The sequence below is a fragment of the Halichondria panicea genome, chromosome 9 (genome assembly GCF_963675165.1).
Source record: "Halichondria panicea chromosome 9, odHalPani1.1, whole genome shotgun sequence".
NCBI classification, from domain to species: Eukaryota; Metazoa; Porifera; class Demospongiae; order Suberitida; family Halichondriidae; genus Halichondria; species Halichondria panicea.
The window spans coordinates 3,359,823-3,384,686 of NC_087385.1; the positions used below are offsets into that span (position 1 = coordinate 3,359,823).

General features: G+C 41.0%; 1 protein-coding gene and 2 long non-coding RNA genes across 9 annotated transcripts in view; 2 read left to right on the top strand and 1 right to left on the bottom strand.

The window, feature by feature from the left end:
- LOC135341732 (uncharacterized) lies at positions 1 to 12,174 on the top strand. 2 transcript variants are annotated; one of them, XR_010396604.1, is made up of 4 exons: positions 1 to 976; positions 1,034 to 2,107; positions 2,205 to 11,913; positions 12,035 to 12,174. It is a non-coding gene; the product is annotated as an uncharacterized LOC135341732 (long non-coding RNA). The 2 variants fall into 2 exon arrangements; XR_010396603.1 differs by having other exon boundaries at positions 1,034 to 11,913.
- On the bottom strand, positions 3,154 to 22,817 carry LOC135341729 (non-structural maintenance of chromosomes element 1 homolog). Of its 3 annotated transcripts, none has more exons than XM_064538393.1 (7): positions 22,599 to 22,817; positions 16,818 to 17,023; positions 14,395 to 14,538; positions 14,231 to 14,347; positions 14,099 to 14,172; positions 8,370 to 8,438; positions 3,154 to 3,373 (listed from the first exon to the last, which is right to left on the bottom strand). In XM_064538393.1, exons 1-7 carry the CDS (start codon positions 22,711 to 22,713, stop codon positions 3,262 to 3,264), a joined length of 837 nt encoding a protein of 278 aa, XP_064394463.1. In that variant the 5' UTR covers positions 22,714 to 22,817; the 3' UTR covers positions 3,154 to 3,261. The 3 variants fall into 3 exon arrangements, with proteins under 3 accessions (XP_064394463.1, XP_064394464.1, XP_064394465.1); XM_064538394.1 differs by having other exon boundaries at positions 16,818 to 17,020; positions 22,599 to 22,816; XM_064538395.1 differs by lacking the exon at positions 8,370 to 8,438 and having other exon boundaries at positions 22,599 to 22,814.
- LOC135341731 (uncharacterized) overlaps positions 22,815 to 24,864 on the top strand; it is a 20,975-nt gene continuing 18,925 nt past the window's right edge. For all 4 annotated transcript variants that reach the window (XR_010396600.1, XR_010396599.1, XR_010396601.1 and 1 more), the window contains exon 1: positions 22,815 to 22,917. This is a non-coding gene — a long non-coding RNA (uncharacterized LOC135341731). The remainder of the gene's footprint in view (positions 22,918 to 24,864) is intronic.

Genomic DNA, 24,864 nt, shown 5'->3' on the forward strand with positions numbered 1-24,864 from the left:
CGCATAGTATACTGGGAAAACTTGGAAACATAAAAAGGCGGGCATTTAGCGGACGCGAGGCGTGGATGTTGTAGATTGCATTCACGTAGACTAATCCCTCTCTTCCTTTATATAATTATGATCGTACAAGTCGTTTCAAATACCCACTCCCTGATCACGTTCGAAAGATCTGCCACACTCACTACCATTTAAGTCATGCATGGAAACACTTCGAGACAATAGCTACATTTCAGGGGATTAACTTACTTCCTTTCAGTGTCGAACTTGAAGTACAGCACTCAACACTATGCTGCTCGTTCAACCTTTGCTACCAGTTATCATACGAGCATGGCTAAATAACTAAGTTAAACATGTCAAATCTTTTGTGACGACAACTGGATAACTCAGTACCACAGCTTCCGACTCCACAAGACAAACCAGTCCTCAGTCCTCGTGAAAGTGAAAATGATGACCAACAATGGATACAACTCTGCCAACTTAAATTAACCCCCACCCCAAAATGATACCGGGCCCAGAGGAGGTCCGACAAGGTCAAAAGGTCTGACAGATCTGCCGTGCATAATATGTACTTTGAACCGTGCGCCAAATAGAATATATCATTATTTACACCAAGATGGATCCTTATCCGGACTGCCTGTTGAATGAGGACAGAAGTGCGTCTTTCAACAACTAATAAAGTGCAAGATAGTTGTGTAAGCATTCATTGTGTAAGCATTTATTTAATATATATAGCTACATAGTACATGTATTATAAAATACCTGCTGTCTTTTAAATTCCTGTACAAGGAGGAACGCAAACACAACAGACTTGATGCGCCACTCTAGTGACAACGAAAATTGTGACAGTAATTACAAGACAGTGATTACAAGGGCAATGGTCAGTGGTGGAAGAGAATGGGACCAGGGCGAAATGGAAAGACAGTTGGCTATGTTGTCATTGAAATACTTGACCATGTTCATACAACAATCAGCTCAGGTTTGCGATTGTCTCGGTTAATTTTAAGTATATCGCACATTTGAACTTTACTCTCAGGCACTGCCATGGCCATTACGCTGATAACAAAGACTGGACCATATAGCTGCCTGTGAAACGTTACCAGAGCACAATACTGTATTGTGTGCATTAAACTTTATACTCAAATGAAAGAGTGTTCATGTGCTTGGGCTTTATATAATGATGGAGTCTTGCGAGCGGCCCTTATTCGAGGTTAATAGGTAGTGGCCTGTAGTTTTAGGTGGTTCCCTGAGGTCAAAAGTTCACTTGCTATTTTCGCTTCGAAATAGAGCTGTACCTTGGAGGTACAATCAAGTTCTAGTGTAATGAATAACCTGTTACAATTATTAAAATTATTAAACGGGGTACAGTAGCAAACAGGAATTCCTATACAAAACATAAGCTCACGTGATAAATTCATTAGTGACCTTTTGACCTTGTCATATCGGCAACAGATATCCTCACAGCGTCGTCTTTCAAATACCACCTTCCAACATTAATGTGCAGCGTCATGCCGAACGTTCTTAACATCTGTGGTTGTCTCTGCTTTGTAATTATCAATACAAAATATTCGAAATGTCAATGATAGGACAGAAAACCTTGGCCTGGGTTGACAAACGATTTCGGCAGGGAAGTGGTAAACTAACCCCAATTTTAGGTGAAATGTCGCTTGAAAACCTACGTACTTTAATGATACTTCAGCCATAACCAATTCAATAATTCGTCAACTGTTGTTGCGTCTGCAACGACGACTGGCAAACATTGCTACTTATAATTATAGCTCTTCTACACGCTGATTATCTAGCCAAAGTCATGCTGGTTGCCAATATAATTATTATGGCCGGAAATAGCATCAGGCATTGTTCATCAAATTTTATACCAATTAACATTTATTGCTGATGTTACCAAATTGTGCCCCAATTGCACCGCTCACATTCGAATGGACTTCAACAAACAGCACACCTCGATACATAATCACTATACCAAGGCCAAACACTGTGGATTGAATCAGTTTCATGTTTTCCACGTCTTCAGTGTGGTCCAATGCAAGACTTCACCACCACTACCATATTATTTTAATTATCCATGATGATAATTTTGTTTGCAGGAAAGGTATAGTTAAACCTTTCACGCAAGCACACTTCATTAAACATCCACGTGTAATGTGTAAACCATCTTTACTAACTTGAAGCCCATCTCTATCGATCAGGCATCCAGGAAAAGAATCTTCGAAGAATAATATTATGCCAAGCTCATGTCGGGCAAGTACTTTGATGGCACACTTCCCTTCGTTTTGTCTAAACAGCAATAGTGAGTGAATGGTTAGTAGTGCTACAGTGGTTAATTTCAACATTCAAAAGACGGTTTTTTTCAACATGCACAATTTCATCAGAGGGCCAAAACTTTGGAGACAGATAGAAGAAATGTTAAGCTTTGCATGTAGCAGTTTGCCCTAGACATCACTCCCCACCAAACATATAGTCTATAATTACCTGCTTAAGGACTAACATAATTATAATATGTATGCCCTAGTATTATGCCAAACCGCTACTTTGCCTCAAGGCACGAGGGATACGGTAAAGCTAACTGTGTGTGTGTGTGTTCCAGCTGTAACTGCTCAACAGTTGTAATGCGACAAAAACTAAGGCTTCTAGCCATGTTCTCTTGGATTTTGATTCGTGGATTAGCAATTAAATTAAACTAAAGCTTCTTTGAGCAGTTACAGCTGGAATACACACACGCGCTTTGGTTGTTTCACAAGAAATGAGTGTTGCACTGCTAATGCCTCTCGCCATGTTTTTGCTTTCGCAAAATATTACCTAACACTCTAATACTTTTGAGCGAAAGCAAAAACATGGTGAGAGGCATTAGCAGTGCAACACTCGTTATTCATTGCATTTCGTTATCAGCCGCAAATGTACAGAGCACGTAGCACATTATAAACAAGGACATTAGGAAATGTGGTAAGACGATAGTGAATCCGCAATACTCTAGAACAAAATAAATGATGTTACTCCCAAGTTTATTTAACAGATTTTAGTAGTTAGCTTCCGCCCCGTGACGTAACGTGAACACCCACACACCGGTATTTTATACGTTTGCACATGCCAAGCTAGGTGGCATTGAAACGCGAAATTTTGCCGCTATACCACTTCAAGTGTAAGAACTGTTTTAATAATAAATTGTGGCTCATAACAGTTGTATTGATCTACACTATACAGTCAATTCACTTAGACACTCGCTCTGCTCTGCTTGTGGAAGAGCCATTACTGATCACTGAGTGTAATGCCGGGGTGGTCAGTTTTCTTCCCAGGAAAATCAATTTGTGGAAGATCAGATGTCCAATCACCATGACAACCAGGACATTTAATAGACACTCTATTATGGAGAAAAATATTTACAACCATGAACACATTATTTACAAACTGTTATCTGTACGTGTAATAGTTGTGCCATGGAATCTAAGGCAGGGGCGGATCCTTGCAGGACTTTTGAAAAGGGGGGCAATTGAAAGAAACACTTTTACTTTTTAAAGCTTGGCTTTTCTGGTCATGGGTTGGTTGATGACCATACAATATGACATACATAGTATACAGTGGCATAGCCAGGATTATGGGAAGGGTAGGGCTCAAATTAGTTGAGCATAGGCACTGAATTTCATAGACTAAAAAAAAAGGTCATCACTTTTCCTCATTTCCACAGCAGTAAGCATGCGCATCAGATGGCCCTGCCCACATTTCAATTAGATTACATGGCATCATTTTAGTAACTATGCATGCAGTATTATCAAGCGAGAGAAGTGGGTGCCGTTTGTGTCAAAATATTGAAATAAAAACACAAGGTTTTGGTGGTATTTAGTACACAAGATCAAAGCACTCCAGTGCTCAGTATATGGCATGTTGCATCACTGCCATAGCTACCATATATTGCATTGTATTATAATTTTGGGACTTATGCCCCACCATCCAACCCAATAACTCATTTGGTCCCTTTTATAGGCTACTACTTTTATAACTACTAGTGGGAAGAAAACCTAAAAATTTACTATGGAATTCAAAAAGTAATGAATACACTAAATTCCTTCAAAACATTCCTTCAAAACACATGTCTTTTAATATGACCAGTCAGACGTCATTGGGCAACAAGTTAGTTATTGCAGGCGCCCTCGTGCAACATGCCATATATTGCACTGGATGACATAATGCCCGAGGGCCGCATTATATTGCTCCAGTGCAATATATGGCATGTTGCACTCTGGCTGGGCAATACGTATTTAGGTGTGGGGGTATTTAGCAAACAACTGAGGGTAATTAGCAAACGACTGAGGGCATTTAGTGAATGACTGAGAGTACTTCAGCAAATGGCTGAAGGGATTTAGCAAATAACTGAAGGCATGTAGTAAATGGCTGAGGGGACGACTGAGGGTATTCTCTTCAGCAGGTCAAGGTCAACACTATAGGCGTTTGTCTAACAAATTCATCTGGGCACAGTAGAGCTCTAGCTATAGCTACAGAATTCTAGAAGAAGTCGTGCACACTGTGCATGCGCACAACCTTGTGCCCTGCACACCTCCCTAATACTAGGAGTATATTACAGATTAGTCAGTTATGTACTAAATACTCTCTGTCATTTGCTAAATACCCTCAGTTGTTTACTAAATACCCCCCAGTCCTTTGCTAAATACCCTCAAATGTTTAGTAAATACCACCAAAACCTTGTGTTTTTGTAATCAATATTTTGACACAAAAGGCACCCCATAGAATATGGAGTGTCGAACTACTGATACTTCTAAACAAACACTGTGCACAAAGTAACATGACTCGCACGTGATAAAGTATTGTAAATTTACTGTAATCTCCTAGTAAATGTTAACCGTGACGTTTTTAGGGGTGTGGTTTTCAAACAATTCTAGCTATTAACTGTTCAATGTTCGCGTTCAACATTCAGAGCTTATGGAGCTGCTCACTGCACACTGATAGGAGACGATCTCTTCACAAAAAACATCTAAACAGAGACAATAGTCGAGTTGATCCTCTTCACTTGCACTCTTTACTCACTATTAACAACTTCTGTGCGTTGCGTAATTATGCGCAAACGTCATCAATTGCGAGTTGCTCACGTACAATTGACAGAATGTCACGATACTTTGCACAGTGTTTGTAGAAGTATCAGTAGTTTCGACACACTTCTCTTCTTATGCACTCTTGGTATTATACTGCAGAATACATTGACAGATCACAGTGATTCAAGCAAGTTGGAGTTGATGGAGCACAAAAGGGGGGGCTCTAGCCCCGTGATCCCCCCTCTGCCTACGCCACTGGTATAGTAGGAAATGCATGAAGTCATCTTTCTATTCAGCTTCAAAAGTCTACAACTAGATTGTCCGCTATTCTTCTGCATGCTATCAGCTAGATTGCATTAGCAGGCATATACTGTGACGTGTGCTGCTCTAAGCCACACCTACCAGTGGCAGATTTAGTAAGAGGTAAGGAGCACCCCACGCGAATCGAGGGTTACGCCCCTTTTGACGTCATTTCCGGTGGGTGCGGTATCAATGTGACATTAATCATTCCTGTGTTAAGTAGCATTGCAGAGGTTCCCTACACTCCGTATTTACTTGTCGAGTCTAGCAGTGCAGCTAGTCAAGCTTTTATCATAGCTGGTCTACAGCTACTCAGCTAGCTAGTACCAAGTCTGAGAGTGACTTCCACAGCCAATGAGTTATTTGTCCAAGGCTTGGACACCCTCTGCTACCAGCTAGATCCGCTTCTGCCTACTTTGTTGAAAGTTACCTAGAGTACACAGATCTTATCCGAGCTACTCTACAGTCATAAGGGAGGGAGGGCACATGCCCCTTGTGCCATGCACTGGATCTACCACTGATCTAGGGTGTACTGCAGTTCTATGCATTCCCGAGGGCAGCACATATCATGTACCATATATGGGCATGCATTCTTTTGCTTTCCACAATGTTTGAAAAAAACGAGATTATCCATATATAGGCATGCATTCTTTTGCTTTCCACAATGTTTCAAAAAATTTTTGAAAGAGAGATGATCGGGCATGGTTGTAAACCACAACCACCTATACGGTACATCGGTACACGGCCTAGAGTATACTGAGAGTTTCAATTGTATCAGCGCACATCATGTATAGTACAAGTATATAATGCCGTATACAGTGGAACCTCTTACAACGGACTCTCTAAATAGCGGACCCTTCTGTTATAGCGGACAGTATGCCTTGTACCAACTGCTTTTACTATCTATTTGCAACCCCAGATAGGGGACAGCTCTAAACTCTGGATAACGGAACAGCCTTGCACGAAAGATACATTCAGTGTAAGAATTAACTTCCTATAACAGATGAAGGGTGTGGTAGTGGTGGTGGTGGTTGACGTCGAGGCAAAGGAGCTCTACCTGGACTTCTGGTGAACATGTAGGCTTTGATACTTGGCGTGGAGTCTTGGCAGATGCTGAGGGACGTCGACTCACAGCAGCAACAGCCAGGAGTGACTAAACTGGAGCCTGGACGGTCGAACTTAAATCTAGCTTTCTTGCGTGTCGACCATTAGACGTCTTTATCAGAGTGAATGCACATTGACCTTATGTGACGATTAATCAGGTCCAGATATTTTGATTTACTGAGCGAGGATTTATTACATTTAATGTACCCCTAGTTATTCTTGTCATGTGTGCATGCACAGTTCAGATCCAGTCTGCGATACTAGAATGACTCTCAATGAGCCACGCCCATCAATAATACAGGTATATAGCCTATGCATGCAAACGATGTCTGGAGCTCTTAAAAATGAACTGGTAACTAGTCTTGACATAATGCATCAGTGGACAGAACAAGATAACAAGGTAGGCTATCTGAATGTTTCTGCTAATCAGCAAAGCAAAAAGTTTTGAACCACGTGGACACTTTATGCGAAAGTATACTCACACTCAGGTGTTTGGTATGAATATCATTAAATGTGGCTGAATATTTGTCCGGATACAGTGGATTGCAGTGCACTTGCAACAGAAAATTGCCAAACAGCAAAACCGCCAGATGAAGCTATTATCCTAAGCTTAGCTTGCACTTTTATTACTGAATGAATCCCCTGGCAGCAACTGCATGAAAACAGGATATATGTTATACTCATTGTCCACTACATCAGAATTTATGGCAGTAAACCTCCGAGGACGAGGGCGAAGCCCCGAGGCCAAGGATGGTTTACGTTTGCCATAAATTCAAATGTAGTGGACAATAAGTGTTATTATATACCCACTTGAGAAAAGTACTTGCTAAGCTACCTCACCTTGGATACAACTAGCTAACAGTCTCAAAAACTATAGAAAACGAACAAAAAGCTTGTGCGTATAGCTTGTAGCCCTTCTAGCTCTACGTATATACTAACTTGTCAATGTCCAAGCAGCGAGCCCCACCCTTCCTGGTGTTTAGCGAGCCCCACCAATCTGAACTGTCTAGCTTTTTGTGTGTATAAAATCAGTGCACTAGGGAGTTTATGAGGAGCGGGAGTTTATGGTAGTTAAACCCCACCCAGTTGCTATGATACAGATCCCAAGTGGGCAGGGTTTCATCTAGTGGGGGGGGGGTGAACCTCCCCTCCCCCCAAAATGCTCATCTACAAATGTGGGAGTGGCCAATAACCTTCCCCCCTAACTTTTAATCCTAGATGAAACCCTGGTGGGGAATACATATATAATTATTATAAATGAAAACAAAGAGTCGGGTGTAGTCTGTAGACTAGTTCATCAAAAATTATGCTGTGTGCTTGCATGCAGAAGGAGCTGGTCTAGACACCGTCTAGAGCTAGCTGTGTTGTTCTTTCTGGCTGGTTGCTGCAGTAGGTACGTGGAGGGAGGGACTGACTAATTGCACAGAGAGGGAGAGTGGCTCTGTACCGTTCGCTTGGAGGGAGGGGCTGGCTGCTCATATTCTGGAGCCAGAGGAGGAACGCCAGGGTCAATAGAGTCACGTTTAATGAAGGATTAAACATTCTTGTTCTGGCCTTTGCTGCATATAGCAGCTTAGCGCTTCTGTTCTTTATTTGCCTGCTTGGAAAGCTTACTATACCTAGATCTATCCAGTGCAGCAAGCCAGTACATCAAAATTTATACCCTAGCCACGGAAGGCTAATTTCCATATCTTGTGGTTTTGAAGAATGCAATAAAAGGTCAAAGGTTTCAATTAAATCCTGGATCTCCTCTCTCAAGCTGATTCCTTTGGGGCGCAATAGCTCAACCGATTTCTGTTGTGATTATAAAGAGGATCAAGCTATTGATGGTGTATAAACTCAGGGGCACGAGGGTAAACTCAGTTTTACATGTAAAACATAGGGCCACGTGGTGTTTTAATTAGTGACCTTTTGACACTGGCATTCCTCCTCTGTTCTGGAGCCCTGGTACATGGTGTGGACGAGCTCTCTTTTTCCCTAGTTGTCATAAATGAAAACAAAGACTCTGGTGTAGTCTGTTTGAATAGTGTTGCTGTGTGGTAGTCATGCATGCACGCTATATAGCTGGATGCATAGCGACCAGTCAGCCAATCAGATGAGACATATATCAGTTAATGCACAGTGCCTCAGGGTTTACTGTCATAAACCCCTCTACACTGTAATTAACTAATACATATCCACTCCTGATATATCCTGTTTTCATGCAGTTGCTAGGATATGGCCAGGGGATAACTATGTTATAGTTATTGACTACGCCCGAGGCTGAGGTTGGTTATAAACCATAATTACTAGGCAACCAATCAACAACTGATTTATTTACAGCAAAACAGTCATCAATGGAGGCAGTCAAGCTTGCTCTCACAGCCACTTTTGTGCTCAGAACAGTTACAGCTGTCAAGTATGAGAGCTAGCTACTTCTCCAAGCAGCTAGGTTCTACTGGAAGCCATAAACTTTAACCAGACGCAGCTGCCGTTTTCAATTTGCATTGCACAAGTCTACCAACACTGCATGCACTGTACTCCTCTACCTCTGAGCCACAGCCTTGACTAGAAACACACAGCAAGGATTGATCTGCAGTGTTTCAAGCCTCATGAACATGTAATAAGTAGCTTAGGCTGCTAGCTAGCTCAGGTGAATATGACAATAGCACAAAACATAGTCTACAAAAACTTTTTGCATGCTGTATTGCTATTTACTGTGTACAAATTGTTAAGATGATTCAAAAGTTGAATAGTGCTTGTAGGAAGTAAAAATATGAGCCATATTCCATACTTCCCTGGGGGAAGTAAAATATGGCTCATATTCACTGGAAATCACCTAGGATACCGAGTGAATAAATAGGATAATTCCCTCTGATATTCCCCAGACATGTTTGCTACAAGATCATGTATTGTCTACTTTGTAATTTGTACAGGCTGCCATATTAAAATCAATGTTTGGTTGCTTTACTGTACTAGTGCTGTAGCTAGTCAAAGATAGTGAGGAGATGATAGTGAGGCACTTGATAAGAGATTCTCAAGCTAGAGAGCCCAAGTGCTAGTGGGAGCCTTGGCACAACTCTGCCTTAGTTGAGCGGAGTCCAACCACTTGCAGTGGTTCGGTCTCACGACAATATACGTCTCACGACAACATGCGTTTTTGTTCCAACTGCAGAAAACTTGCAGTTTGCAGCGTTAAAGAGAGAAACCTTACAGCTCAATTTAGCTGACAAGGCAAGATGGCTCACTGTATTTCTCCAGAGATGCAGCAACAGCATGAACAGCTCCTGCCAGATATCTAGGCTACTAGAAAAGAACCATGGTCTATCTTACTATCTATAAATGAGCTTGAACAGTTTGAAGTTGTAGATTCTTTGTATTAAAAGGACTTGTCTTCGTTTTGAGTTTTGGTGTACTACCAATAAGATTAATTTGGACAAAACCTGTGTTATGTGTGCCTTCTCTGGTAATCGAACATCTTTTCCAGAAGCCTATAGGGTAGTCTTATAGCTCTCTTTGTGCGAGATCTAGCTATTATGAAAAAAGGTTATTTCTGCCTCTACTAAATCTTGTTTTACAGGCTGAAGTATCCTTCCACTTTCTCTAAGAACTCTGAGGTCTTTCTTGCACCCTAAAACAGTTATAGCTATAGATCTAGTCAAGCATACAAATAATTATTGATTTCTTTATATCGTACCCCTGAGCCATGCGGTTGTCAGCCACTTGAGATTAAACAATATTCATACTCTGCCTCAAGTACCAGTGGAACAAAAACGTATATTGTCGTGAGACCCAACCGCTGGCAAAGCGTGGTTGGACTCCGCCCAACTAAACTCTGCCTTGGCACTGCGCACTGTCTGGCTCCAGGTCTGTGGGTATGGGTGGATTTAGCAGTTTTGTGAGGCTTTAGTCATGGAGGAGCCAAGGCAGGGCCAAGAGTGTTAGCTAGATCAGCATTTCTTGGACAGCGTGGCAATAAAGAACTCTGGTGTCCAACAGTAAGCAATAGTACCTGTAGCTACCTAGCTATTGACAGCTATAGAGCAAGCTTTTCCACAATGCTTTCTTTTTACTTTCTGATAGTTTGGAACGTGAGTTACCATGGTAGAGGAGTAAATACGCAATTATAGCTAATTGGGTATGGCCCCACCCTGGACGCGAACGTACGGTTGGGCACCACTGCAATGTCAGGTTTGTTCCTGCTGCACAAAATTTGCAGCCCAATCAGATTGCAGAGTTCAAGTGTGAAGGCGTGGCTCATTAATGTACGAGTCAGTCATTCTCTCAAAATGCAACAATAGTAGACAAGCCAGCTTGATCCAGGAACACGCCAGGTCAGTTAGAGCTAGTGGTATTCAAAAGTGACTCCTGCAGTAGCATTCTAACTGAGCTTTGCGGTTACCGCACACTTGGAATTAATCCTTTCATGCTTAGCCACACCCTAAAGCTAAGTACCGATGGAACAAACCTGACATGCCCAACCATACGTTCGCGTCCAGGGTGGGGCCACGCCCAACTAAATTATAGCTAGCCAATCACGTAGGATATATAACACTCATACTATGGTTGCTAGGGATTTATGGCAACGTAAACCACACCTCACACCTCTCCCTCAGGCTCCGCCCTCATACTTGGTGGGTTTACTGCCATAAATCCCTAGAACCATAGTATAACTATACATATATCCGGTGTGGATATATATATCATGCTGTCCTCTGACACCAAGGAATATTCATTGAAACTCTCAGGATACTCCAGGGTACAAATCCCATGTACCCTGCTAGGGTGTACATTCATGTACCCTAGGGTACATTGGCTGTGGTCAGCCTAAAGCCCACCCTCCACCCTTAAAGGAGCCACTCTTTTATAGAACACTACTGTGACACACTATGATCACATTGTGAAGACCAATTCTTCAATATCCATCACTAAAACTACCCACCACATTGGAACTGGGTTGTGTGAAGTTGTAAATGTGGTTTGTCAAGTGCAAGCACACCACACAAAATGTGCACAGTGCATGCACGGCAGGGATCAAAGAATGATGTTTAACCCTTTCCCCGCTTTAGCCGCCTATAGGCGGCATGGCTACTGCTAATTTTCAAAAAATGATTGTGCAGGCTGTGTTTGGAGCTATGCACACGCTGTAGGTACCAGCACATGCGCACTGAGCTGCTCTTTCACGTGGTATTTTCATTGTGCTGCCTCGAGGTACGCTTCATACTGTATTGTCGAAAGAAAAGTGACCAAAGTAATAATTGCTACAAGATCTTCGTAGGTAATCTTAGCGAGGCTCTAGTGCAAGACAGTGAGGATATCGATACCTATGGCCTTGTTGAGTCAGAGGGGAGTGACTGGGATCATAGCCAGATAGGAAGCTACTCCTCAGAGTTCAAGCTAGAAAATAAAGAGCCTGAAGATCCAGAGGAAGAAGCTCATGAAGCTCTTGAGAAGGACCAAGTTCCTGGACCTGGTAAGTAACTCTAGAGTAGCATGATCTGTAGTCTTCCTAGCTTCAATATAAGTTTGTTTAGGCTAGTTACATCAGCAGTGGACATCGTAAGCCACCATTGAATTTGTAAACCTGTGTGTAGGTGAAGAAAACATTTCCCGGGAAAAGAGCGTCTGCCGATACGACCTCATGAACCATGTCACCGTGAGAACACTTGCCTGTAGTCACTTTGTGCCTTCATACAATATTGTTTGTGTACATAATTGAATGTTTGTAAACAATCGCTAATTAGTTGGGGGTTGTCAGTTGCTAGGTAACGATGATGGTGTCAAGATACCCCCCCCGGGGTCTGGGCTACCTGTAGGAAATAGTTACGAGTGATTTCAATGTATGGTTTATGAGATACGAATTTTTAAACATGTATTTATTCTGTATTTTCTTGTTTTAAATTTTCTTGTTTTAATTAAAGCTGAGAAAGGGTTAAGGTGTTAAACAAGGTTAATCGATGTACCTCCCATGCTGCCCTGCCTACTATCATTACATAAAGACCTCGCTCATCTTATATGCAGTGACAAAATGTCTACACTACGCTAGCCATGTGTCCTACTCAGTCAGGCTAGTTGCAGACTAGGATGAAGATGCCACATTACTAGCAGGCGCTTCACTTTGATCGACTCGGCGCATTTTAGCTTCCCACCAAAGTTTTATTGCCTGTTCACTGTCCCATTCTGGCAAGGGGGGGGTCCTTCTATCATGATACGGAGAAGGTTGTCTAGCCAATCTTCTTTTAGACATGAACGCCTGTCAGATTTAATGACCTTTAGCTGAGAAAAGCATTGCTCCAGGTGGCCATTCGATAGAGGAATCGTAAACAGTAGTTTAAACGAAGCCAAGGATGTTTTTTTCACTTAGGGGTGTCAGGACAGTTGTACAACTTCCACCAGACATGAGCATAAGAAATGCGTACTAGGTCAATGTACTGCTTTGAGTATTGTACGATGTCATCCCATTCTCCACATACTGAGGCAGTGTTAATGCCTGTATCTTGTAAGGGAATGGTGAATCGTGTGATAAGAAAACAGATAGACTCGTGGGCAAACGAAGAGTCTTCACACTTCTCCCAACCATGGGTAGCAAGAATCTTGATAGCATGATTGAGCACATCACTTTCAGTGTTGTCTTCGGGCTTCATTCGTTTACACATACACGTAAGTACAGTGTCGATGTACTCTAGATAATGAGCCTTAACAAAATCCAGTCCCTTTTCATAGTACGTCAGCTCAAATCCTTGATAGGTTTTGCCCTCATCGACACTATTCAATCTAAGCATGACCTTTCGTACTGAAGGAAATTCGGTCACTTGCTTCGTTTTCAACTTCTCCAGTGCATCGGTGGACCTCAAAACAGCCTCAACCGCACTAACCAAACAGATTTCATCTCTCTGTAATGCCTTACAAAGCATAGCAGCAGGCTTCAAAATGTTGTGGAAAGTTGCACAGCCAAGCAATACCTTACTGTCTCCCCACCTCTTGACATATGTCTTCAGTTTCTGCCTATACTCACTATTGCTTACCTTTCGACACCAGAGTTCTCTAGTGCCATGCTGTCAAAGAAATGCTCATAATAGCAAACACTCTGAGTCCCGCCCTGACTCTTCCTCCATGACTTAAGCCTCACGAACAGCTAAAACCACCCATATACCCACAGAGCCGGAGCAGACATGTGGACAGTATACAGTGAGTACAAGTGCGCAGTGCAGTGCCAAAACAGAGTGGTGGCAAGGCTCCCAGCAATGTCCCAGGCAGGCTCTAGCACTTGCACTGCACTAGCTCTAGCTAGCTTGAGAATCTCTTATCAAGTGCCTCACTATCTTTCACTTTTGTAATCTAGCTACAGACTGTAGTACAGTACAGTACAGTACAGTAAAGCAACCAAACATTGATTTAATCATAATTATAGCAGCCTGCAACAAATACAAAAGTACACTACATGGATATCAGAGGGAATTATCCTATTTATCCCCTGGCCATATCATAGCAACCGCATGAAAACAGATATAATTATACATAATTATTCCTGCAAAAGAATTAGTTTAGACACAATGTGAATTGGTTACTGTAATCATGGTATAGCTTCACCTCAGTTTCCATAAGATTATCGTATATGCATTAACTTTTATGTTCATAATTATAACGCATAGTCTTACCTCCCTTGAGCGAAGCGGGCTATACAAAGCAAGTGCAGCTTGATATTACAGCCTTCACTACCGCAGATATCTCCCTATCATAAGTGTAACTTGCAATAATAATTATGAGTACATAAATAATTATTATCTTACCCTTACAACGGCTTCTCTACATAACTGACAAATCACAACATCTTCCTTGAATATATCCGATAGGAAAGGTCTCAATTCTAGAACAAATCGTGGACCTGCTCCAAATTTCCCCGTAGACTGCAGGTAAAAATAAAAATCATGATGTATTCTGTAGGTATTCTTACAATTTCACGTAGCCATTTGCTTTTTATCAAACTTGTCAAGAACGACTGTGCTCCACTTCCTGTCATCTTTCTTTCCAACCCTTGAGTCATATTGATTAGTACAGTGCTAGAGGCCATGCCATTTTCGGTTGCGAGAGTTTCCATCTGTACTGACACAATCATGCATAATAATTATATAGGATGGTTCATGATTAGTTGACTCGTCCCATTTATAAGTATATTGGAATTGAAACGGTCTGGTATGGATGATATAATTATAGTGTGCATGTCTGCAGCATCACAGCTAGTAACTGCAACTACGTCCGTATGGTAAACTAGAACTTGTTCGTTTAGTACTGTCGCAATGACTCAGAACACGCCCACAGTTAACATGCACATTTCACATGGCAGTAAATCAAATTTTTATGATTGTTACTCCAAATCAATGTTGAACCACAATTTGTTGTGCTCAGGTGTGTTATTTCGCTGCTGAAATTAAACAGTATAATTATGACTTAATCCCATTTTTTGGTGCTGTGTGTACGTTGAATAATAGGTGTCATCAATAATAGGCTGCTGAAATCGAATGAATACCGTATATACCAAAATTTTCGAGGAGCTTCGGATTTCGTGGGTAGCAATCCTACTAAGTAGAGTAGCAACACTCCATGGACAAGTTTTGCTACGCGCTCTTCTGAAAAGGCTGCAATGGCAAGCAAAACTAGGCATAACTCGAGAATGAAGCATTATTTTGCAAATCCACAAATTAAAATCCAAGTAAACATGACTATATACAAGCCTATAGAAACTCTTACCAACCTGGACTTGTGGTTACCCCCCTAACGTCGTTAAGAAATGCAAAAGTTTGGAAGTGCCCCTAATGTTGGGTCGTCGCCCGGTGTCCACGACCTAACATCATGCAGTGTTATTAGAAGTGGAAATACTATATCTGATGAATTGACGACAAGGATAGAAGCATTTGCATTTCCTGTCAATTAAAAAAGTGGATCTGCAAAAGGCACAATGGATGCTGCTTCTTTCAGTGAACAGCTTAGCCTCGTTTCTAGGCCAATTTTTTTTTCTAAACAACGGAAGGGAGAAAAGTTGGCAACCTAGCGTTATTTTAGAGACTTGGGGACGAGGCTATGTACAGCTTAAACTGGAAACTACGCCCTTTCTATCTGAGAAAGGGACTGAAGGTGACTATCAATGAGTTGTCTCAAAGGAATGTTTGGAGTGTGGTTATACGTCACTGACTTGGTGTGCATTGTCTAAGGTGCAATTGTGCTTAAAACTATTAGTCTAGTTCTTACTGCATTGTACACCTTCACCTCGCCTGAAAAATTTTTTTTAATTAAACAAAGCAGAAAAGCTACTCAAATTGACCTCTAGTGTGTCCACTATATACATGCACTGCTTATGTGTAAGATTTAAATTTCAAAGGGTAATCATAATTATACATGCATTTTGTGTACAGTGCAACAACCAAAGAGAGTAGAATTTTTGATTTTTTACGTTTTTGTGAATATCTTCTAAACTAAATGTGATTGGATCAATTTGAGTGCAGGTACTGAAAGTTCAAATATTGGCGCTTCCATTGGACCACCACCTGTTACATCATCATTCCAAATGGCTGCTAAAATATGTGTACACTGAAAATATGTTAGGCATGAAACTATCTTACGAGTTAAGATCTGAAATTTGTTGTGCAAGTACTTCATTACCTTGTGCAACCATTGAGCTCCAATGGAAGTGCAGGCTACTGGTAGGTTCTAAGATATACTGTAAATTTATAGTAGCAAATGTGTTATAGGCGTTGATTTTTTGAATTTATGCTAGTTAAGATCTGATTTTTGAGGAGCATGTGTACTGCAATAGTATACTTTTCATCTGTACTAACTTACAGGAGCTAGACTTCTTTGCTAAAGCAGTCCTTCTAGTCAAAAATGGTGATTTTGCTCCGTTTTGCTGCTTTTTTCTGACGTAGGCAATGATATTCATTGATTTGTGACATCACAAATCATCTTGTCGTTATTGCTACATCCAAGTGCTCATGTGATGTCTACCTGGCAACTACACACAGTTGGTCAGTCATTATGTGTCACAGGGGCATGGCAATTTACATTATTACGCAACAAAAACCAAAAAAATCAGCATTTTGGACAAGAGCCGCTCCTAGCAAAGAAGGGACTGGTTTAGCTCCTGTAAGTTAGTACAGATGAAAAGTAGTACATGCTCCTCAAAAATCAGGCCATAAACTCAAAAAATCAATGCCTAACACATTTGCTACTATAAATTTACAAAATTCTGGGTATCTCAGAACCTACCAGTAGCCTGCACTTCATAACTACAACATAGAAAACCACACCATTTTCCCTGAACCACTTCCGCAAAATTCAGTACGCAATGACAACACCTCGATCTACAATAGTTCAACAACTTACCACTTTGTTGAAAAATTCCAACTCTGCTAGAGTGTACCTAGTGGCAATTTTGGCTCCTGGATCAGCAGATCTGTTCACTAGTCCATACCACCGCTCGTATGAGTCTTCCATAAGAGAATGTACTATCTGCATGTCTAGCAGCTTCAAGTGATGGTTCAGTGATGTTAGAAAGCTGTCGAATGACTTCTCATCACTCGATTCTACTACTGACAAAAATGAGAACAATGATCAACTGCAATGCATTATAAAAATACTGGGAGACACCTGGCTGCTGCTCTCTGCAATTGCTTGGTGTTGATTTTACAATAAAAGCAGGGCGGGTGCTAATGCCTCGATGGAGGCACCAATGAATACTATAGATATAGATCTAGTTTTAGAATACATTTACATTGGTGCAAAAAGTGGGAAAAGATGTCACATAATCGTTGCTAAAAGGATGTCAAAAGTTCAAAGTCCATAAAATTAATGGGAAAAATAGCTAAGTGCAGCTTTCATATAGCTAGTGTTCTAGAGCTACATGTAGCAAAACTCCACAGACAAATTTTGCTATAATTATATATATGCATACTGTTCTGAAAAGGCTGCAATGGCATTTCAAGTATAAAGAAAACCTAGAGAACAAAGCATTATTTTACCATCTACAAAATAATTGGTATCCAAGAAAGCGTAAAGTCAACAGAAACTTCTTGAACATTATTGATCTTTATACAGCTGTAATAGTCTATACATACAGACAGACAGACACACATACCTCGCTGTGCATACGCAACATTTGCATGATAATCATGCTGCTAATGACATCACAGCCAGGTGTTTAACCAACATTAGCTTTATCATTACATTATTAGGCGATCAATTATCAATTATTAGTTTTCATAACCGTGACTATTCCATAATATCGTAACTATAGCGGGTTATTTTTGTAGCATCATACAAAGATTATTCTACCGCAATAGGTTCAACCTGTTCAAAATACGAAAATTTAATTGGGCTGTTCATACAAAAATTATGTACCAATGAAAATTATCCGCTATTATATACTGCAGTTAGATAGTATGAATTTACGAATTTGTCAGTAGTGCTTTGAAGTCAATGTAGGCTAGGCCACGATATTCTGGTTTCTGGCCTGGATGCCTGCTGGAGGCTTTGTTCTTATAGTCATTATAATTTATTTGTTTCCACCAGTACATAATGAATTATAGAGGTTTAAAGCAAGGATCGAAGAAGAGAGTAGTTAGCTCGAAGTCCACGGGAATGGGCAAAGAATTAGGCTGCCCGTCTAGTCATTGGCTTAGCTATCGAAGCACATGTACCCGGATTGGTGCACGTGACTGCATGGCGACCGCACGCTCTAGAAAGGCGGTGTTCCTCTAGGTTAAGCCGCTGTTGAACTACTCCACGTTAACCGCGTTTAACTTAAACTATAATGAGTCGTAGCTATTGCATGTTTGATAACTATTCTTTGTTGGTGTCTAAAATGCTTGTTTGACTGACAAGTATCAAGCATCAAAACGTTTCTGCAATCATCAAGCAACAAGCCCCACCAGTTCACCACACATTAGTTAGTCAACTCAAAAATATAACTGTGTTCTCGCTCTGATATGATGCTTTTTCGTTAATGATTTATGTCAGCGATGTTGATTTCGTGCATTGATGAAATGACAATGTTATGTACATTGTATCACACAATCATAATACAACCTACTGGTTTTCTGATTACAGTCAAAGCTTATAGTGTATTTGAACAACAGTCGCAATTCATGCATGGTTGGTCTAACCACAGTCATCAAATTAATGAGTGGTTGGGTACCACCAACTGTACTGTTGCTGACGACTGCACAGCTCAGGGTTGTGCTATAAAAAAAATGGTTGCATGCTAGTGTCTAGCTGGCTAGCTATAGAATAATTATTATAGGATGCAAGGAAACTAAGAGCTCATAGAGAAAGTAGAAGGATACTGCAGCCAGTAATAAGGGATTAAGTATATAGAGACAGAAATAACCTAGGGTTTTTCATTGATGCCTCGCAGTCGGCGGATGTGTCAAAGCTACATAACAGAAAGCTACTAGCTATTGCTAATACACAGATATCATAACGTTTTTATACGGTAATTTTGCTGCATCTGTAATCACAGGGGGAAAGTGGGAAATGATCGACTATGATTGATGCTAAAAAGGATACAAAGTCTAAAAGCTAAAATGAATGGCTGCTGCATCAGTACAGTAGAGCCTTGCAGTTCAGCCAACCGTAATTTTGCCGCATCGATCTGTAATCACAGGGGGGAAAAAAGTAGAAAATGATCGACTATGATCGATGCTAAAAAGGCTGCTGCATCAGTACAGTAAAGCCTTGCAGCTTAGCCTACCAATAGCTAGCGTTTTAGTGCAGAGCAAACTACTAAGTAGAATAACAACACTTTATGGACAAGTTTTGTTACGCACTCTGCTAAAAAGGCTACAATAACAATCCAAGTAAGCAAAACTAGGCATAACTTGAAAACGAAGCATTATTTTGCAGCAGCTGTAGCAGTCCACACAGACACACATAATAATTTATTATGCACTTGCTACATAATGGATTCAGATATTGTTATTGAAAAGAGTGCCACAGACACAAACACACTACCGTATACCTCACTTGCGCATGCGCACCGAGGCATAACAACATGGTGAGGTAACCAGCAATATAGCTAGCAAATGGTTTACCGGTTGTTTACCTAAGAGAATCATTTCTGAACCTCCTTCGACAAGAAGTATGAGGAAGACAATAATACGAGAACAAGAAAATTACTTGCTCCATGTACAACGTATTTTCACTATGTTATAGTTAGAACATGGGCATGAGGTATCTATGTGTTATAGTGTCCCAAAGCTCGAGGGCTTTAGCCCGAGGGACACTATAACCATAGATACCAAATGCACATGTTCTAGATCCCAAAACCTATTGGCTACTAGAAATGCACTAGCTTAGCAACAGTCAACCTATATAAACAGCCAACCAAAGCAACTGCATCATTTATTTTGAAAACTGTAATGTCTGAAGTTGGCATCTCTGTGTCTCAGACTGTACTAAATCTGTGGTCTCTATTCGATTCAAGTCAACCCTGTTCCTCCACCTTAAATGGACAAAATTATAGTCCTGAACCTAGCTTCACCCACAAAACGGAAACATCCAGCTCCTCCCCCAGTTTCGCAGCAAACAACGTACACTTCCCAAGAAATAAGCGGCTTGTACTACTCTCATATAGCGAAAGGAAGACACCTAAGCTAGAATTTGCAGCAAACAAGCCCAGCAAACAAGCGGCTCCTATACTACTCTTGAACAAAGCCAAAGGAAGAAGCCAAAGCTAGAATCCCAGCACTTCCATACATCCAGCTCCTCCCCTATGCAGCCTTGCAGCAAAAAAGTACAGCACACTGCCCAAGAAACAAGCGGCTCCTACTACTCTCGAACAAAGCCAAAAAATACTCTAGAGCTTCTCTTTTCCATTCTAGTTCTGTTATTATGTTACTAGACAAAGCATCTAGCTACAATAATTTTTATGTGTATCTTCTTGTAAATGACAATACAATTAATGTATAATGTTGTTTGTTGTAGTTTGTAGCCCAGAGCAATCTATAGTACCAACAGAGGAGGTGGGACGTGTGTCATCAGTCACATGACAATGGAATGTGTGGCATACAACGTGTACGTTAGGCTCTTGACCTTTAACCTTTGCTTAGATTTCAGTGGCTATGGTGCCTGTGGTAGATCTACTGTTGTGCTCTCTAGCAAGTTCACATCACCTTCTAATATTGGAAACTGTTAATGGAAGACGGCAATCAACCAGAGTTAATCTCCCTAGACTGCTCTCTGTAGTAGCCTATGTACAGTAAAAACAACTAGGTTTGATGGTGAATTTCAAGCTATTGAGCCGGGATCCCACTGGGATCGCTGATCCACAAGTTAGTACTATCCTTTCACTACATGATAGCTGAGAAAATTACCGTGGGTTCGCTGCTGTTTTGACTTTTCATGCACAAATCCTTGTCTGCGGTTAAACCTGGATTGTTATTTATTGAGGAGCACGTGATGCGTGTCCTACCTACTCTGAGCTCTTGCCTTTTGCTCGCTTTTATACGACAATGAAGCTTAATTAACATCGAAATCTGCCAGTTAAAAAAAACTAATAACTTGTTATACTGTAGCCTGCAATACAAGATTTAGTACAGGCAGAAATAAACCTTTTCATAATAGCTATACATCTAGCGCAAGGAGAGGTACAACCAGCTTTAAGACTACCTCAAGGCTTTTGAAGAAGCTTTTCGAAGACCAAAGAAGGCACACATAACATGTCCAATTATTGGTAGCACAACAAAACTAGACAATTAAGTCCTTTAAATTAATACAAATATATGGCTGTTCAAGCTTTATGCATTCATGATAGGCTATGCTTCTTTTCTAGTAGATATCCGGCAGGAGCTGTTTCTGCATCTCTGGAGAAATACAATGACCAAGCTCGCCTTGTCAGCTAAATTGATGTAAGGTTCCCACTTGAACGCAGCAATCTGATTGGGATTGGGCTGTAAATTTCTTGCAGTGGAACAAAACTGCTACTAGTACTGATACCCTACTAGTACTGATACCCAACCATGAGCGTGCGTTGGTTGGACTCCGCCCAACTAATGTAGAAATCCAATTTTGACTCAAATAATGGCGACATCAGTAATAATGACTACCGTATATCTTCTAATTTATCGGACACTTCTAATTACCCGGACACTCTTTTGGGCAATTTTCGTTGTTCTAATACAACGGACACTCCAGTACTTTAATATTACATTTGTTCTAAATATCCGGACAATACCTTGAAAAGTTGAGTTACCATTCATAGACGGCAAGTAAGACTTAGAGTGCTGCAGTTAGATAGCCTTTGAGTAGCTAGTTTTAGATAGCTAGTGCAACTATTCAGTGGTACCCTGTTCTATTAAACTTAGCTAGCTCGCATGCAGCTGCTTGCTTGTTCTAATTATTCCGGACACTTCGCATGCTCTATAAAAGTCTGTTCCAATTATACCCGGACAATTTCCAAAATAATTATTTTTTGCTGTCCGATAAATTAGAAGATATACGGTAACTAAGGCGGTGAGCAAAAACTGAGGAGGGAGGTTGACTAGCCTCAAATCCACACCGACGTATTTTAATCGGCGTGGATTCGAGGCTAGAGGTTGACCTGAAACAAGTTTGGTACTAACAGTAAATTCTGGCCTGTGCAGAAAATGTCCATGTGAATCCATGGACGTTATGCACCTATCAATGTGTTGTCCCACTACCCCCCCCCCCCCCCCGGGACATACGGGGGAATTTGGCTCTAATTTGACCTAAAATGTTGGCCCCATACTGGGGGATTTGACCTGGCTTTGCGTAGTAAAGACTGCTTTTATAACCTGTTTTGATGTGTGCAACTGCTTGGGGCTCAAAAATCTTCTGTTGACTGGGGGAGTTGAACACAGAATCCTTCCCCCATCAGGGGGAATTTGACTTGAGGTAAGGTCAAATCCCCGCATATAAGCCCGACCGACACATTGATAGGTGCATTGCGACAAGCACGGAGACGGTTTTCCAGCGTATTTATCAACTTTCACAATTTTCAGGACTTCTGTATCACACACTTTAGTTTTGAGGACAATTCGGATTGTCACAAACAACATTTACTATAAATAATAATATAATAATAAAATATCAGTATAATAACAGTGCAGCCGGCCAGGACACTAAAAAACATGGTTTACTTTTACTTACTCCCATATCCGGACAGCACAGAATGATATAACTGTTTGACGTCGGCCTCCAGTAATGCCCCTTGGGTCATCATGGCTTGAATAAAAAGTTGCTGTGACTGATTTACACCCGCCATTTATCAGTTATGTTTCTGCACATGCAACAGTATAATAAGCATAATTATTGATCAAGAGTCGAGTATAAAAGTTAAAGGAGCTCGAGCAGGGTCAAAGGTCACTGTATTGTGTAGTTATGCCTCGGTGCGCGTCCGTCTGTCTGGCTGTCTGTCTGTACTGTGTAGACTGCTACAGCTAGCTGCTCAAGGATCAATCAAGTGCAAGTAAGAGTTTCTATGTAATAGTTACTACATGGCTATGAGTTCCACAAGCTGTTTATTGGCCCGGTAGTAGATTGTAGGGCCTCCGAGATCATTATCTACTACAAGGCGCAAGGGCCGGCAATAAGTGACACGAATTGCCTAATTTGTTGCCTTGAAACCATTTTCTGCATATAGAAACCTGCATAGAATGTGTAGATACGAATGTAATTTGGTCGTTTTTGTTCTGTTTATGGTGGCTGGAATTACAAATTACTGCGCATATGCTGTCTGGTAAATTTCCCATAGGAACCATAAATGTCTCATTACATTCAGTGTGCATTATAAAAGAGTGTGCATAAAAGCAATGACTTGACAGTTTGGGTGAGAGGTGGGGCAACTTCACCGAAAGGTTAATTTTCTGTATGTCATATACAGACTGACCACAGTGCAATATGCCATAAAAATGATTACCGTATTTACTTGATTAAACGTCCTCCTTGAATAAACACCCAGGGTAAAAGCTCTGTAAACACCCATCTTAAATAATCGCCCATGTATTGGGCGTGGCACTGTGGGTGGAGCTGAAATAGCACATGGAACCATAGATAGAGTAGAAGAGGGATTGGAAACGGAAGTGATTCACGTGATGTTTTACAATGAAGTCTACGTAGTGGCTCTGGGACCATCCGTGTATCTCCTCATAACTCCCGCAAAAGCCCGGGAAACTTATTGTGTCCAAAGCGTACATCTCAGAGCTACCCCCATTACTGAATCACATGCCCCCTGATAGTAGGTATCAATTGGAAACAAAGAAAATATAATCTCGATTGTCATGAAGTAGCTAGAGGTACACAGAGCGCTTGTTCATGCTTGTGTTCCTATAGTATCTTTGATATAGCTAAGGCTTTGTAACTAAATAGTGTCCTGTGTCCCAAATGGCCTCAAGTATTAGAGGAAGTTGATGTTTAGCAGCAGAACTGCTCGTGGACTTCTTTACAGAGAGCAAAACAATTCTCATGAATTATTCATGTTTAGCCCTCGTGTTAAAAAGTAAGCCACGATTAAAACCGCGGAGATACACGGATGGTACTTCGAGGGTACTTCCGTTTCCAATCCCTCTTCTACTCTATCTATGATGGAACCCAGTTGCAAGCACGGCAGCATAGAATAATAATACTTTTTATGATGGCAGAGAGAGAGATACCGACACAGAGGGCACTCCTAAGACTTAAATTTAAGCTGAGACAGCAGCCCAAGAAGAGCACATTAACTGCTGCTGTGCAAGAGTTTTGAGTAAACATAACAATAAACGCCCTCCTGGATTAAATGAAATAAACGCCCGGGCGTTTAATCAAGTAAATACGGTATATTGGCACTGCTATTCCTTTGATCTCAGAGGTCAAAGGCTTCTAGTCATGTTTACTTGGATTTTAATTCATGGATTTGCAAAATAATGCGAGTTATGCCTAGTTTAGCTTACCGTATAGCGGGTAATTTTCATGGGATAAAAAAATTCAACTCGAGAAACGGTGGTTTTCGTCAGTGTTTAGTCTTGTTGCCTGCCTGCATTTCTACATTCCGGTAAGCCACGCCTACCTTATAATTTCGTGGAGGTCAGCTTGCCCACGAAAATTACCTGCTATACGGTAATTGGAATGCCATTGCAAGCTTTTCAGAAGAGTGCTTAGCAAAACTTGTATGGAGTGTTGCTACTTACTTACAGTGCAACAACCAAAGGGAGTAGATTTTTTTGAGGGTGCACATTTTTTATATGTACATTTGTGGCTTATCTTCTAAAGTAAAGATCTACAGTGCATTCAGCCTATAGAGTAAATGAACGCAATTTGGTGCGTATTGGTACATAAATGTAAATATTTTGGGATTGGAGCATTTCAGAAAATATGATGATACCATTGTGTTGGTGAACAAATTATCTAAAGATGTCCATGGCAACCAAAGGTGGTGGGT

Excerpts from the sequence above, each read along its gene's own strand:
- LOC135341729 (XM_064538393.1), bottom strand. The coding sequence starts at position 22,713 with ATGGCGGGTGTAAATCAGTCACAGCAACTTTTTATTCAAGCCATGATG. Across the intron at positions 17,024-22,598 it reads TGTGCTGTCCGGATATGGGA|TAGTAGAATCGAGTGATGAG; the intron begins GTAAGTAAAAGT and ends CATTTTTGTCAG. Across the intron at positions 14,539-16,817 it reads TGGAATTTTTCAACAAAGTG|ATGGAAACTCTCGCAACCGA; the intron begins GTAAGTTGTTGA and ends GTGTCAGTACAG.